Below are 16,097 nucleotides of genomic sequence, written 5' to 3'. Positions count from 1 at the left end.
ATCAATAAATGTTTACTTGCAGATATAGCAGATCTTGAAAAGGACAGGTTTATGAAAATTACACCTAGAGAGCTATTGATTTCCTTGTAGATTAAATATTGCATTTCAGTTACATTCTTTTATGTTTACTCATGATGAATGCATTGATGTATTTGTGTATTTTTGAATTTTCTTTCACTATATTAGTAATATCTGCAAATAGTAAGAAAATAAAATGATGTAAAAATTTCAAAACTGTTCTCCCTTCCCTCTTTACAAATCAAACTACTTGGATGAAACTGCTCTTACAATTTCTGTCAAGCCTTCCAAAAACACAATGTATTGATTTTATGCCTAGTTTTACATAGTACTCTGTATCATTTTGATTTTCCGCTTGAAACTTACAAACATGTCTTTGAAACCTTCTAATATTGGCACCTCATTATTTTTAATGATACATTTTATCTCATGGTGTACGTTTTATTAGTTTTATTCACATCTGTGGCATGCATTATTCTCTCCTATAGGTGGTGGCAAGAGATGATGATCAAGGTTCTAACAGCAAACTCTCATATGTGCTATCTGGTGCTAATGAAGACAGTGCGTTTACTCTCTCAGCTAGTGGGGAACTTCGAGTAACACAGAGTTTGGATCGTGAAACCAAGGAGCATTTTGTCTTGTCAATCACAGCTACAGATTCAGGTAAGTCTGTAATAACCTCCGTCAGCTGAGAAACACTTCTTCATAATATGTGCAAATGAAAGTATTTTTGTCTACCATTATAGTAAATATTTGTTGAAATCTAATTCTTGGAACTCCAGTTGGATCTATATCATTTATGGAACATATATTGCTGTATGAAATTTGTATGTAAGTAGTAAGGAAGGGCTTAAGCACCTTACAAACAAAGCTTTATTCCTGGAAGACAACATGTCTTGCCTGAGAGTCTGCCCTAGGACATGGCTACTACTTGAGCCTCAGCCATTTCAGGTACTTTTGCTTTGAAAACATCCAGATGGTTCTAACTGGTCATGAAGGCAGGAAAGTGGGTCCAGAGTTCTACTTCTTTAGTCCTTAGGTTCTGCAAAACTGTAAGTAGCTTTAACAAGCATTTGATGAACCTCTACAGCTCCAAAAGGAGTATGAATGAGAGCCTGGGGTTCTCACTGAGGTAGCAGTGTAATGGATTACTATAGAAAGAAAGAAAAGCAATATACATTAGCTTTTTGTGTTTGGAAATAGTAATTACATGAAATTGTATTGCAAGTAGCGTAAAGTGCAATCTATTCAAAAAAGTGGTATTACCTTTTGCCACTACTTTGTTTTGCATATATTGACTCTATTCATAAGTATCAAATACTTCAAATTCAAAGTTGAAATAACTACAAATGTGTTAAAGAATCTTTGGGGTTCCCTTGTGGCACAGCAGGTTAAGGATCTGGTGCTGACACTGCAGTGCTTTGGGTTGCTGCTGTGGCACATATTCCGTCCCTGGCCAGTGAAATTCCAAATGCTGTAGGTGTGGCCACACAAAAAAAAGAATCTTTATGCCTTGAAGAAAGCTGGTATTGCTTAAATATTTGTTGAATAAATGAATGAATGAATCATTGATTTCTTAAAGTATCAGAAAATTATGAAACATTGTCCTTATGCAACACCTATAAAAATTGTCATCACTTAGTATTTTAAGTATTAAGGAATTTAGTGACGTTGCCATATTTTTTTTTAAAAAAAATTGAAATTATTTTAGGCCAAGGCAGACTTGCTGGAACCTCAAAGGGCTGAAATGTTTTGTATATGTATATTCATGTAGATGTGTGAGTACTGCTATAGAACAATAATTCTGTATTTTCAAATGAGCTGTTTTACTATGGTTGAAATGTTTTTGATGAATATAATGTATTGATATTCTTGTTATACATGACCAGTTTCCAAGTATACAATTTCATGTTACCACATCTCATATAAAAGATTTTAAGATCAAGAGTAATTATACATTTATGTTAAGTATTCAGATGGTTGTGTTACTGCTTATTAATCGAGGTGGCTGTGTTTAGATATTATTTCTCACTTACATTTGGAGTATAATCATCAGAGACTATTGCTTTATGAAAGGAAATACTATTTTCTGTGTTTTTAATGTGTATGAATGACATGTTACGTTTCATGCAAACTGTAAAGTCCCAAGGAATGATGAAGAGAACATAGTGTGGTAACCAGATAAAACTGAAATTGATCTAAACATGTTTCATTATGTGTGTAGGCAGTATTGTGCTTCTTGGTCACTGGGTAAGCATTTTCTTCTTTTTTTTTTTTTTTTTTTTTTTTTTTGTCTTTTTGTCTTTTTGCTATTTCTTGGGCCGCTCCCACGGCATATGGAGATTTCCAGGCTAGGGGTTGAATCAGAGCTGTAGTCACTGGCCTACACCAGAGCCACAGCAACACGGGATCCGAGCCACGTCTGCAACCTACACCACAGCTCACAGCAACGCTGGATCGTTAACCCACTGAGCAAGGGCAGGGACCGAACCCGCAACCTCATGGTTCCTTGTCGGATTCGTTAACCACTGTGCCACGACGGGAACTCCTGGGTAAGCATTTTCATGTGAAAAATGCAGTCATTACCACATTGCTCAAAAAAAACCCAGTATTTCTAGAGTCACCTGGATAGAAGAGAGAATGAAATAGAGTAGAAACTGGTAGAAAGTCAGATATTCAGAACAAAAGTTTCATTATGAAAATACTTTCCTCTTCAGTTACCTTAAATGTGCAGTCAGTGCTAGGAATGCACAAAAACAGAGCCTTTGTGGAGGTGAAGGAGGAGAGGAGAAACTAGTACTAGGTCGCTAAGGCATCAGTCCCTATAAAACTTGTTGCACGGCGGGGAGGAGGGGGTAGATACTGTGAAGGAGAAGGGAATGGTTGTTTTTTGATATGTGGTAATTTGAGTCATGCAGTTTGCTGGATTTTACAGATATTAACCCCCTTCTGCATATTCCTTTTCTTTATTATCTCAAAGACAGGTATATTTATTTCTACTTTACTTACAGTAAACCCAAACTCAGAGTAGTTAAATAATTTGCCTAGGATTACAAACCAAGTAGCAGAGTAGGATTCAGACCCTAGCAGATCTGACTACTGAGTTCAATGTATACTAAAGGTTTTAGTGTAGAGATAAAGTAAAATTTGAAAAATATATTTATTTCCAAACTAAAGTCAATAATAGTCTGTATAAGATTGTGGTAAATTTTTTGAATTTGAATTGATCTTGATTTGAATTCTGGGTCTGTCATAATTTTCTTTCTGATTCAGTCAAATGGATCATCTCTCAATCTCAGTACCTTTCTCAGGAAAATGGGGAAAATGGTAATTCCAAAGTAGTTTATTACAAGGTTTAAATGATACAACATATGTTAAATTACTAAATATGCCTAAGACATAGTGTATGTAATGACTTTAATAAGAACTGTGATCCATGCACTTTACACATTTAAAAACTCTTAGAAATATTTGACTGATCCTTACTACATAATAATTCTTTTTAGAAAATGTAGGAATTGGTTTTTTAAAAAAAGGTTTTGAAAATTGCAGCTATTTTTTTCATTTTATACATTACTACATTAAGAATTGTTATTGTATCAGATTTTTTTTTCAAATTTCCAAAGAATATATTGCATAGCAAGTACTTAACCATTTAAAAAAAATTATAGTTTGGCCACCTATAGTTAAGGAGGATTTTGTGTGCTAGTCAGCAAATTTAACCACCATTTGCAATGCTGTTTCTCTATCAATATTACAACACAAGAAGGACATTTCATTAGGAAAAAAAGAATGAAAGGAAAGAGAGAAGAAGGATAGGAGGGAGGGAGGGAGGAAGAGAGGGAAAGAAGACTTGAAGCGATAGAGTTAAAATTATTCTTTGCTAATACATATGGGTGAACTAGTATATTAGGGGAAACTTTCCCAAGGAGGAAATTAAATAGAACATTGATCTAAATGTGAATCCTGTGCACGAATCAAGTCCTAGTTCCAAGGAGCTGAACTGTGTGTGTTCTTGATCCTAGGGAAAAGCGGGGATCCAGAATTCTTAATACAAGGACAAATAATGGAAGTGCAACTCTAATTTCTATGAATGACTATTGCTATAAAATGAAAAATGTGAAGGCCAAATATGTATATGCTACACTGTATTGAGATGGAAGAGTTACGAGTTATAGAGAGTGAAAATTCAGTAAAAAATTCAGTAAACTGAAAGTATTGGGAAGTTTATCATTTAGGGCCTTAAATATGGAGCATAGTGAGAAGTGTAAATGTGATTCAGGGACACTGGTGCCTTGGTCACAGTCTTTTGGCAGTCTTGAAATTTAGAGAATTACTTGAAATTTGCCTAAAGCACAGATTTTTTTATGTATGCTTTTGGGGGGGTTGCCCTGAAATGGACTGGTGTTTATGAGGCCACTGGGGTAGAATTATTCAATTGGGTGTCTGAAGGTCATTTAATACAGATTACATATAAAGCTATCAGAAATTGTGATAGGACCAGATACTCTTGAAATTATTAAAGCTCATGTGTGACCCTAATTTTCTATTGAATTCCTTTGTATACTTCTGGTATCATCAATATCCACTTTTATGGAAGAATGTGAGAGTTTTAGATATCAGGCTTCAGAATCTGCAGCTTAATCCTTTATTCCAAGGAATGAAGTCTCTGACACAGGATTTTAAATACATATTCACTGCTATGATTTAAAAGTCAAATTGGTAGATGATATGAGAAAATTCAGAAAAAGATGGCAGCTTTTAGGTCCCAGATGCCATGTTATTCTAAATTTGCAGTGTTCTAAGAACCAGGAAAATATCAAAGTGTTCTAAATGAGAAAAAAATTGACAGTTTTACTCCTTAGCTCACAAATCACTTTTCCTTTGCTCTCTTAAAATGCTTACCTGATGGCAGCCCAAAGATGGGTCAACTTTTGGCAATATGGCAGCAATTGAAGCAGCAGCTTTTTTTTATCAGCAAACCTCTAAATCTTTGACTATTTTTTTGGAGAAAATATTAGCATTCCACTATCATCATATTTTTATTTACTGACAGCATGACTATAGAGAAGCACATCTGGAAACTCTCTAACTCCTCCTGTCTACTACTTAAAATGAGCTATAACCATGCTATGGTATGTGTGTGGGACTGCATATTAGTGTTAAATAACAAAACCAGAACAGCGTATAAGAGTTCTATCTTATTTTTTTCCATAGGATTTACTCACTAAAGATTAATTTAATGAGTTGAGACTACAACTCAATTAAAGATGATATTTGATTTGACTAATATAATGAAAAGTATGGATATTCTGCCTTCATTCTGTCTTACTCATTGTTATTTCTTCTGGAAACTCCTGGGAGGTTGAGGCTTCACCTAATCATGTGGGTAACGGCAAAGAACCCAGTACTATGTGGTTCTGATAGGGCTGTGTAGCTCGCTAGGTTTCCACCTACACCACAACAAAGAATTGAAAAGGTGTGCGTGTTAAATGCCTGAATGAGCTCTTAAAGAAAAAATGTTATAGCAAGTTTATTAAAGTGAAAGTACACTTTCAGAGGGAGAGCCAGCTGCCCTGGGAGTAGGGACTGGCCCCACTTTACAATTGGGTTGCCGTTATAGCCCCATGCTATGGACCTGAATGGGAACCTGATTCTTCTCATCCCAGCCCACTGTGTGTGTGTAAGGACTGAGTGTTGATTGGTCTCTGTGTGGGGCATATCCAATCTTCTGAGTGGTCTTGGGCAGGATACCTCATTTGCATGTGGGACAGGTTATGGGGAAATTCCCTGGAGAGTCCCTTGATGCTGTACCTATAAGTGTGTATATTACCCCTATAGAGGCAGGGTGAGGAGTGGGCCACATACCTTTCCTAGTAGGGAGTAGGGGGGAGTAGGTTAGGTTGCTCAAGGTGGGGGCAGGGGCATTACAGTGAGATGGGTGGGTTGATCATAAGGGTCTGGCAGTTCTTGTGTTAGTCCTAGACCCAGCATTTAATCTCCTTGAAGGGGTCTTGAAGCCCAAGAGTTCCCTTTAAGAGGGTAGCTGGCCCTAAAGCAGTTAATGTCTTTTACATGGTTTGGAATTTCTATTCCTAAATACCCTTCCTTACAAAAATTTCTCTTACCATTTTCTCATAAGTGCAATAAGTAACAATATGGTTTAAAAATAGTAAGTAGCAGAGAATTATCAGGGAACTAAGAGAAATATACTTTCAAAAATTAATCCTGAGAATTAAATTACAAAAAGGAACTATATCCTAAAGGTAAATGCATGCCCTTATAGTTAAAAAGAAGTTAAAATTCCACTTCTGCCATCGTCTAGCCATGTGACCTCAAACAAATCACTTTTGTGTTCTTATCTATAGAACGAAAATTCTAATCCCTACGTGAAAACTTATTGGCAGGAATAAATAAGGAAATGACTTATTTTAGCTATTAATATTGGTCAGCATACTGGCTGGACATCTTAAGCTCAGTAATGCCAAATAAAAATTTTTGACTGTTATCCACCCTAATCTCCATAAATTATTTTCTGTCCCCAGTTTCATAATCACCAAAGGCAAACACTGTTACCATTCATCATTCTTTTTTCCCTGTACTCCACATTAAACAAGTCCATTGACAAGTAGGCTCTGCCCCCCAAAATGTCCTGAATTTATACACTTTTCTTCATTTCCACCACCACCCGTTAGCCTAAACCAGGGCTAAAGTGATAGTTTCCTAACTGCCTAACTTTCCTAACTGCCATAAAAAAAAAAGAAAAATCTCTCAGTGATTTCCAAGAATAAAGACTATGTTTCTTACCATTGACCACATGACATTAAATGATCTGGCCTCCATCCACCTATCTGGCCCTTTCTGTCACCATCCACTGCTGCCTTTATCATGTGCTGGCCATTGTCACCTCTCAAGTCTGCGTTCAGTATCTTCACAGTGGTCAAGTTGAAATTGGCCAATGCAGGAGCGTTTTGGTGGTTTTTTTGTTTGTTTGTTTTTTGTTTGTTTTTGTCTTTTGTCTTTTTAGGACCGCACCTATGGCATATGGTGGTTCCCAGGCTAGGGGTCAAATTGGAGCTGTAGCTGCCGGCCTATGCCAGAGCCATAGCAACACGGGATCTGAGCTGCATCTGTGACCTACACCACAGTGCATGGCAATGCCAGATCCTTAACCCACTGAGTGAGGCCAGGGATGGAACCTACATCTTCATGGATCCTAACTGGGTTCATTAACCACTGAGCCACGAAGGGAACTCCCTGTTTTTCTATTTTTTAACCAGGACGAGGAGATTGCACATTCATGTCTTGGTCATTTTGTCATTTCATGTAAGTAAGATATGAACTTCTCAGAGAGGGCATATCTGACCATCAATCTAATGGTCCCACTTCCCCTCCCTCCAGTGTCTCTATCACTTTGCCTTGTTGTGATTTCTTCTTAACACTAATTGCTATCTAAAATTATATGCTTATATATAGCATAAGATGTATGATGATATATGGTTTGTTTACCACATTCATAGCTGTCATCCTTCCAATAGAATGTAATCTTCTTAAGTCTTGTTCAAAGTGAATTTTCAAAAACATCCAGAACAGAATCTGTAACATAGTAGGTGTCTAATACATATTTATTGAATGAATGAATGATTTAGTGAGTGGAAAAATGATAATTATCAATTAATCATCCTGTTATTTTAATATGCAACTATTATTTCATATTTATTTACCATACTTCTATGTAGTTTATGGTTATGCATTTGTTATTTGCAGATTTTTCAAAGGACCCACCAAAAGAAAAAGTGCCCATCTTTTTTAACTCATAGCTGAAATTCCAGAAGTTTTTGCTACATTGATTGTGGTCATTCAAATTGACCCCTGCTTTGAAAAGCAGCTCAAAGGTTTAAGGCTCCATGGTGTTTAGCGTGATGTGATAAATTGCAGTCATATGTAAGGACCCACTGAAGCATTTTATGGCTTTAATTCAGTTTCAAATGCTTAAAATACTGCTTGAGCTATATTCTCATGACTCCCCCCCAAACCTTCTGGCTCTTATTCAATTCTGTAATCTTAGAGATGTGTCTAGGTAGGTCTTCTCCCTACTTTGTGCTTTGCTGCCTACCCTTTCTTAATTTGGTTCACCAACACAAAATCTGCATAAATAGAAACTGCACTTTTGAAAAGTTTCATCATTTGGCAATCTTTTATATCCTGGGCTTTGCAGAGCATGAAGGAAAAAAAAAAAGAAAAAAGGAAAAAAAAAATAGTGAGCCTTCTACATATCTCCCAAATACCCAACACCTTTTAAGCTACAAAAAGTATATCACACATGTGGTATTTCACATAGCTTAATAATAAAGACCTATGATCCTTCACATAAATGTAGTATGGAAAGTTTTGCTTGTTTTGAGTTTTGTTATGAAGATTCTGGTGTTTAGATAAGCTATTCCAATAGATATGCATCTATCCATGTAATTTTCCAGGACTTTTAGAATTTTTTTAACCTTCTGCCCTCACTGGTAAATTCAGTCTCTGAACCATTAAAATCTGCTACTGCTCTTGCAAGAAACTGAATTCTTATACAGGGAGGCAGTAAAGCAAGATGATGTGACAAAGGGGGATGTTACAGTTATAACATAGTGGGTAATACAGAAGGATTTTAAAAGAGAACTCTATATGAAAAAAATTCGATGTTAGGAATATCTGACTTAAAATGATAATTTTATAGACCGAGGACTTCTTGGAAATAAGCCAATCCATTTCCTTTATTTTTGAGATAAAAGAATTGAGACCTGGAATAATCAGTCCATTTGCCAGAGTTTGCAGACCCAGAGAGTAGCAGAGTCAAGAACTATAATATCCAGGATTTCTGCCTTTAAACTGAGTTCTTAATCACTTTTACCATATTTAAAAATCAGGATCTGATGATACTCTGCAAAACATAGATTTCCAAAATGGAATTTTAAGTAGGCTTTTCTTCTAATATGCTAGTCATTGTACTCTAATGAATAAAACATTCTACTGTTATTTTTCTTTTTCCATATGATGTTTCAAAATATTTTAAGTGAAGTCAAATCTACTGGAATCAGTAATTTCAATATAGACCATTTGAAAATAAGGTTAAACTTAGGCATTGTTAAAATGCCTAATTTATTTCAAATTAAATTTCTAAGTAGGAGAAAATATAAAAAAATTCATTAGGCATTACAGGTAGAAGATGATAATATTGCCAATTATCCCTGCTAGTTGTCCTTTTGCATTTATTAAAGCCAAACTATGACTGGCAACTTAATAGACCTTATAAGTGAATTATGATTAGAATCTGTGAGATTCACATGCTTCTATGGGCTATGTTAATGGGTAATGAGCAGCTTGACATTACTTTGTCAGAAAATATTTATGGAGTTCTAGGAACTGGAGATACAGTAGTGAAAAACTGACAGTCTCTGTCCTCATAGAAGTTTCAGTCTAGTCAGAAAGACAGACAAAATATAATACAGAGGCCAGGAGTTATATGAAATGCAATGAAGTTAAATAAAGCAGGTTAAGTGGCTAGAAAGTGAGGAATGGGAAGTATTATTTTTGGTAGGATTGTCAGGACAGCGGAACGTGAAGCTTTGGGTAGGGAGTGTTGCTTGCAAATAAAACAGCACTGAGTCGAGGGTCAAGTTGGAAACATCCAAAGAATAGCAAGGGAGCCTGGATGGCTGGACCAGAGTGAGAGAAAGGAAGAATCTTGGAAGATGAAGTGGGCAGAGACTAGATCATATAAACTTTTTAGGCCAGAGTAAAGAGCTTTAATTTTATTCGGAGTGAAGCAAAGTGTTATTAAAGTTTTGGTCATGGAAGTGATGGAGGCTTTTGGAGAGATCTGGTGTTATAGAGAAGAGATCTGGTTTTATGGCGGTGGTGAAAACAACAGTGGGAACAGAGAGGGTGATGAAAAGGCCATGACAGCTGTCCTGGAGAAAGATGAAATTAGGAGACACTGTGGATGTGGTGTGAAAGATTAAATAGTTTCTCCATTTTGAAGGATGGGATTTGATGATGGTATTGGAGGTGTAGGAAATTAGGAAAAGAGACAAATCAAGCATGAGTCCTAGAATATTGGTCTGAGAAATTTGGGGATGGGGAAAGAAAAGATTTTTAGAGTGTGTTACCATTGATTATTTTTTTGGATATATTGTATTTTAGATATCATTAGGTCTCCAGTGGAGAAGTCAGGTAGATAGATATAAAACTTTAGTCCTCAAGGACCATTTGAGAAGAGATACAACTTCAGAGGATATTCATTCTGTGTATTCCGACTGCTTATATGTACCAGAATTTGTACTATATTATCTCATTTAATCTCACAACAGCCTCATAAATTGGATTCCAACATTTGTAATTAAAGGAAAACAAAAAACAAAACAGTATTCTAGAAGGTAGGCAACTTGACTTAAGCCTACAGCTGCTACGAGGTGAAAAGAGGATTGAAGCCACTGAACCTGATCAAAGAGACTTTTTTTTTTTTTTTTTTTTTTTTTAAGGGCTGCACTTGTGGAAGTTTCCAGGCTAGGGGTCGAGTTGGAGCTACAGCTGCCAGCCTGTGCCACAGCAACACCAGATCCGAGCCACGTCTGCAACCTACACCACAGCTCATGGCAATACCAGATCCTTAACTCATCGAGTGAGGCCAGGGATCAAACCCACATCATCATGGATACTAGTCAGGTTCGTTATTGCTGAGCCACAACAGGAACTCCAAAGAGACCATTTCTTAACCATTGTTCACTATTTCCCACATATTAGCTTGTCTACCGTATTATGTTTTATGTAAACCATGTTTACAAGATTTCTTCTCTTTGGATTAAGTATTATTTTTATATTAAAAAGGGCATTGGGGAGTTCCCGTCATGGCTCAGTGGTAATGAACCTGCCTAGTATCTGTGAGGATGAGGGTTTGATCCCTGGTCTTGCTCATTGGGTTAAGGATCCAGTGTTGCCGAGAGCTGTGGTATAGGTAGTAGACAAAGCTTGGATCCCACGTAGTTGTGGCTGTGGTGTGGGCTGGCAGCTGCAGCTCCAGTTTGACCCCTAGCCTAGGAACTTCCATATGCTGCACCTGTGGCCATAAAAAGACCAAATAAACAAATAAACAAAAAGCATTACTGACCCCCTTGCTGTACAGTGGGAAAAAAAAAAAAAAAAAAAAAAAGCATTGGTTTTTGCAGCAAAAACGGAAAGAAACAACTTTTAGTTCTCTACCATTAAAATAGTTGTAAAATAAGAACATTCATGATTTTGAAGTCAAAGGATTGCTGTTCTCTTCAAATCAAGAAATGCATATCCAGGAATTCTATAAAGTGCAAAGCAAATGTTAAATATTATGCTAAGCATACACTGTATGCACAAAATACAAATGCATGCTCATACAATGGGTCAGTTGGACTGTGTGTGTGTTTGCATTTAATTTGGGAGTGGGAGATTAGTTTGTGTACAAATTAAATACATTATTTATCAGTTTTCAGTCTTATATACTAAAGGGATATAGAGGTATTCTGGTTATAGATTTGGCCAAAAAGTTTAACAATGAACTGTCTCTGTGTCAGCATAATTAATAGGTCTGAGGGGAAAAGTTCAGTTATTAGCATTTCTAATTAAAGGCATTTATCATCCAACTGAAAGGAGGGAATAAACTTCATTCTTGTGCAGGGATTGGAAATTACTTTTTAATGGAGGAGAAACATGATGTTTTTGCAAAAGTTAATCCTAAAAGCTAAAAGGGCTAATGACCATGTTTTATTTTCTTGGTGAGGATAGGATGACATTTTGAAAAATACTGTCTGTCACATTTTCCAGCTAAGAGGGTCACTGCATTTCAACTGTCTCTATAATCAAAAGAGAAGTCAGAAATGTGGAATATGACATTTTACATCTGAAGACAGTTGTTTTTTCTAAACGTTCCAGAAAGATTGCATTTTGTCAGTATCATTTGGGAAAATGAAGAAGAGCTTTCCTTGCCTGTTATGATGAACATTTTTAAAATAAAAATCACTTGAAAACTTTCCATAAGACACTAGTGATTCCATAAAGCAAATTGTGCTAGGGTTATCTTCAGTTACCAGAAATCACTTGCATTTAATTTTGTATTTGAGTTGAAGACAGTTTTGGCTATTTCCATTAGAGTATTTGTCTTAGATGAGAATTTTTGTTTCCAGCTTTGATAATTAGTTTATTGTTTTACGTCCTCTTATTTCTAGTAAGATTTTGTACCATATCTGTTAGATAATATAATTGTATTATGAGGAATTTTTTCTTTTCAAAAGTTCTCTAATTTTATCTGGCTGAAACAATTATTTTTAGCCTATTTTGATAATTAGTCTGTAAATATATAATTTGATGTTTTTACTAGAAGGAGGCAGGTTGTATTCTGAATCTGGCGGTAGCCTCTAGTATTTCAGAATTTCAACATGTTTTGAGAGATTATTTTTCTTTAATGTTCTCAAAAACTAAGTTCTCCTCACATGATTTATGTGTGGGAAAAAGATTTAATTTACATTATATTTTACTTTATAAACATTTAAAAATTATGTATACATATAAGATAAAATTTACTATTTTAACTCTTTTTATGTCTATAACCCAGCAGCATTAAGTACATTCACATTGTGTGCAATTTAGTCTCATTTTCATAACATTACTAAATTATTTAGTTTTACTTGTCAGTTGCACTTAGTATAAGAATTTATGTTAAGGAAATATAGTATTTTTGATAAAGATTCCTTCAGAAATGATTAAAAAGCAAAAGGTTACTTAAGTGTGTATATACCTACTTTGTATGAACATATTTATAGTAATAATTAGTGGTAATATATTACAAACTGAAAATTTTAAGATAAAAGCTGTTGGTCATATTTAAAATATTTTATACTTATTTGGCTTCATATATTTTCTGGATTCAAATTTAAATCTAACCACATAATTTAATGTTAAATATTGAATGGCTGGTTTCAATACATTTTCAATGGATGGCTTACTTAATATGTGAAATACATGTTTACTTCATGAGTAAAAAAGAAGCTAATCCTTTATTACAACAACCACACACCCAGTCAGGGAATCCATTCACCAAATGTTTTATGTCAAGAATGAAATCAGCTTTGTTGCAAAGCAACAGATTTTAGTTAAGCAAAAATTCTATTTTGGCTGAATAGTTTTTCATGTTTCAGGAAAATATGTTTAATTTATAGGAGCTAAAATTAAAAATGTAAAATGCCTGTTGTTTGAACTTTAGGTATTTGAACTCATTCATTATACTTACTAAAAATGTATTTTCTGATAGAGCAGTTGCCTGAAACTTTTTTCTTTTTAAAATCTTAAGTTTACTTGAGCTTCATTTTGATGTTTGATCTTTTTAAGCCACTAGTATTAAAAGGCAATACCAGTTTAATCATTTCCCAAATTTAAGAGTACAAAATATAACTAAGACAAAGTTTGGAACTACCCACAGTGTAATAGACTATCAGATTAAGCTGTGAACAATCTGTGTGTGTATTATAGTTTTACGCACTTTTTAAAATGCTTTTCAAAATCACATGTATTTTTTGCTATTTGCTCTAAAGTTGTCAGAAGGTTCCTGTCAACTTACCTATGTTTATTTTATGTTTATATATGTCCATACACATATACACACAGAGATGTATGATATATATATAATACATATAATTTTACAAAATGAAATTTGAGGTTCCTTTTATCATCTGACTTCTAGTTGAATTTTAAAATGTGCACTGTTCCCTCCTAGCCTGTACAATTATACATTTCTGAGATCTTGTCCTTTCATTTCCTTTGTATCTTCAACCCCTCTCACTGGTTCCCTGTCCTCTACCAGGAGGCTGTGTCCTTACATCTTACCTTTTCTTTCTGATTGCATCTGGTTCTTATAAATTAATTCCAGATGAAGTTGAGTAATCTTGCTCAATTATGCCACTGCCTATATAATTCATCATTATCAGATCTAGCTAAGCTAAACATTGGCCCCTAGTATTCTGATTCCTCTCCTGGGATTCAGGATTAATTGGGACCCTCTGTTTATAAGTAGAGACTATCTCTAAAACTTTGACCTTTGTGTGTAGTCCTAGTCTCTGACCCTGGCCTTAGGCAAAGGCCTATATTCCCAGATGTATATTTCTAGAAGTGTTCAGCTTTTTGAACTTTTAGCCATGTAGTCACTAGATGAGATTTCCACATATAGAGTCAAGGCAGAAGTTAATAAACATCAAGGACAAGGCCTATTGGTATGCATTAGAGGTTTATATAAAGATGAATTAAACAATTATTCCTGCCCTCAATTAGTTTATAACTTAATACAGAATATGGCAGAAGTACATTGATGATAATAATAATAAAGTGTCTGCAATAAGAGTGGTATAGTTTTATTTGAGACTAATGAACTTAGAAATAATATTTTTTAAGACTTCAAAATTGGTTTTCCTTCTGTCTGCTATGGCTGAATGTAAATAAATTGCTTAAATTCTTTGATTCTAAAGTTTTTTGAAAAATAATACTTCGTAAATCTCTATATTAAATGAGTATTACATATATAAGATACTCATACATATATGTGTGATATCAAATGAATGTTCAATAATATGCATATATTCTTCAGTCTTTGACATGCTAATATTGAAGCTCTCTAGTAATTTGCAAGAGGAGACAACAAAGAATCTATTGGTTGTTTCAGTCTGGAGCCAGCAGAATGTTCTGGACTGAAGATAAAGTAGTAGCAAACACCATGCAGCACTTCACATGGGCTATAACCAAAAAGATATTGGGAAACAGGAACATAAGCACCATAGACCAACTCCTCACACAGTTGCTCAAGAGGAAAGGTTGAAAAACAAGCAAAGGAACACAGAAAAGCAACAACACCAAAAAACATGTCTTCATCCTTCAATTAGGAGGTGAGCAAGTGCTAAGGTCAGTGTGGGCCGAGGACTACAGCATGTGTCCATCATCTGAGAAGAGTGGTATGTGGACGTGAGATTCACTGAAATGAGGGCCCACTGCCGTTTCTCCTCCCTTGGTCACCTCTCCCCGCCTTGTGGAGCTCCTGCTGTGGAGGGCGGGTCTGAGGCTGGGGTGTTTGGTGCAAGGCTCACCCTCAGCAATAAGTGAAAAATATTGGAGGCAGAATTCCTGGTTAGTTAAATCTCAGCGTAAGACTTGGAAATGCAGAATGATCTCTTGGTAAAGTTTCCTTATAACTTTGTAAACAGTAAATAAGACCCTTATGCACATCCCCTAGGGCAACGAGAAAGTGGGGCCGCTGGAGAGATTGTGCTTTACTCTGGCAATTCTTGAAGAAAAGGGGGGAAAGAACACCCGAGCACTTTTAAAGTGGGTTGTGGCTGCTAGTAAGGGGAGAAAAGGGGACCCTGGAGATGGTTCTTGGTTTGAGAAGATGTCCCGTGTGGATGTGGGCTTACCTGTGGGGCCTGTTCTCAAGCCAGGGCCATCTGTTGTTGCTGGTATGCTTTCAAAATCTTGTGAAAAAGTTAGATATCCTCTGGTATGGAGACTGTGAATTTCAACTTGCTGAATATTTTCCTGATGAACAATGTTTCTTTTTTTTCTTTTTGCTTACTAATTCAGAAAAAACATCGGCAACAATATTTATGTAGTTTAAAGACAAGGGGGGGAAAAATCACATGTTCCTAACCAAATGAGTTAGTCATCATTTTATGAGGTTTTCCATATGTGTGTCATCAGACACTGTAGAATACCAAAGATAAAACCACTACTGCTTGACAGTTACTGAGTTATTTCTTAACGAGTTTAAGTAATGCTGATTAGAGAGCATACCAGACATATTCAGGTTTTCCATACGCTCTCACTGTAAAATTTTAAAAATTTTGCATTTTAAAATTTTGAATTCAATGTATCTTCCACAAAGCTGTGAAAGTTTTGAAAGCTAAGTGTCTCATATAACTACAAAAAAAAAAAATTAAAAGGAAAGAATAATGCAAAATCTTTTCCTGAATAATATTATCATAGCATTCACTTTAAAGGTTTGTGGGGGAACAAAAATTCTGAGAACT

At 35.4% G+C, this 16,097-nt stretch overlaps 1 protein-coding gene across 2 annotated transcripts in view; it reads left to right on the top strand.

Annotated features, from left to right (window-relative positions):
- FAT4 (FAT atypical cadherin 4) overlaps nt 1-16,097 on the top strand; it is a 163,519-nt gene that overhangs the window by 92,994 nt on the left and 54,428 nt on the right. For both annotated transcript variants that reach the window (XM_021101611.2, XM_084972964.1), the window contains exon 6: nt 507-681. In XM_021101611.2, the coding sequence (XP_020957270.2) occupies nt 507-681 (175 nt within the window). The remainder of the gene's footprint in view (nt 1-506; nt 682-16,097) is intronic.

The sequence above is a fragment of the Sus scrofa genome, chromosome 8 (genome assembly GCF_054392235.1).
Source record: "Sus scrofa isolate SSC_HxYL_T2T_F1_AM1 chromosome 8, Sscrofa_HxYL_maternal_Yorkshire_Landrace_v2.0, whole genome shotgun sequence".
NCBI classification, from domain to species: Eukaryota; Metazoa; Chordata; class Mammalia; order Artiodactyla; family Suidae; genus Sus; species Sus scrofa.
Note: the sequence above shows the minus strand (reverse complement) of the source record. Positions and strands in the feature narration are given on the sequence as shown.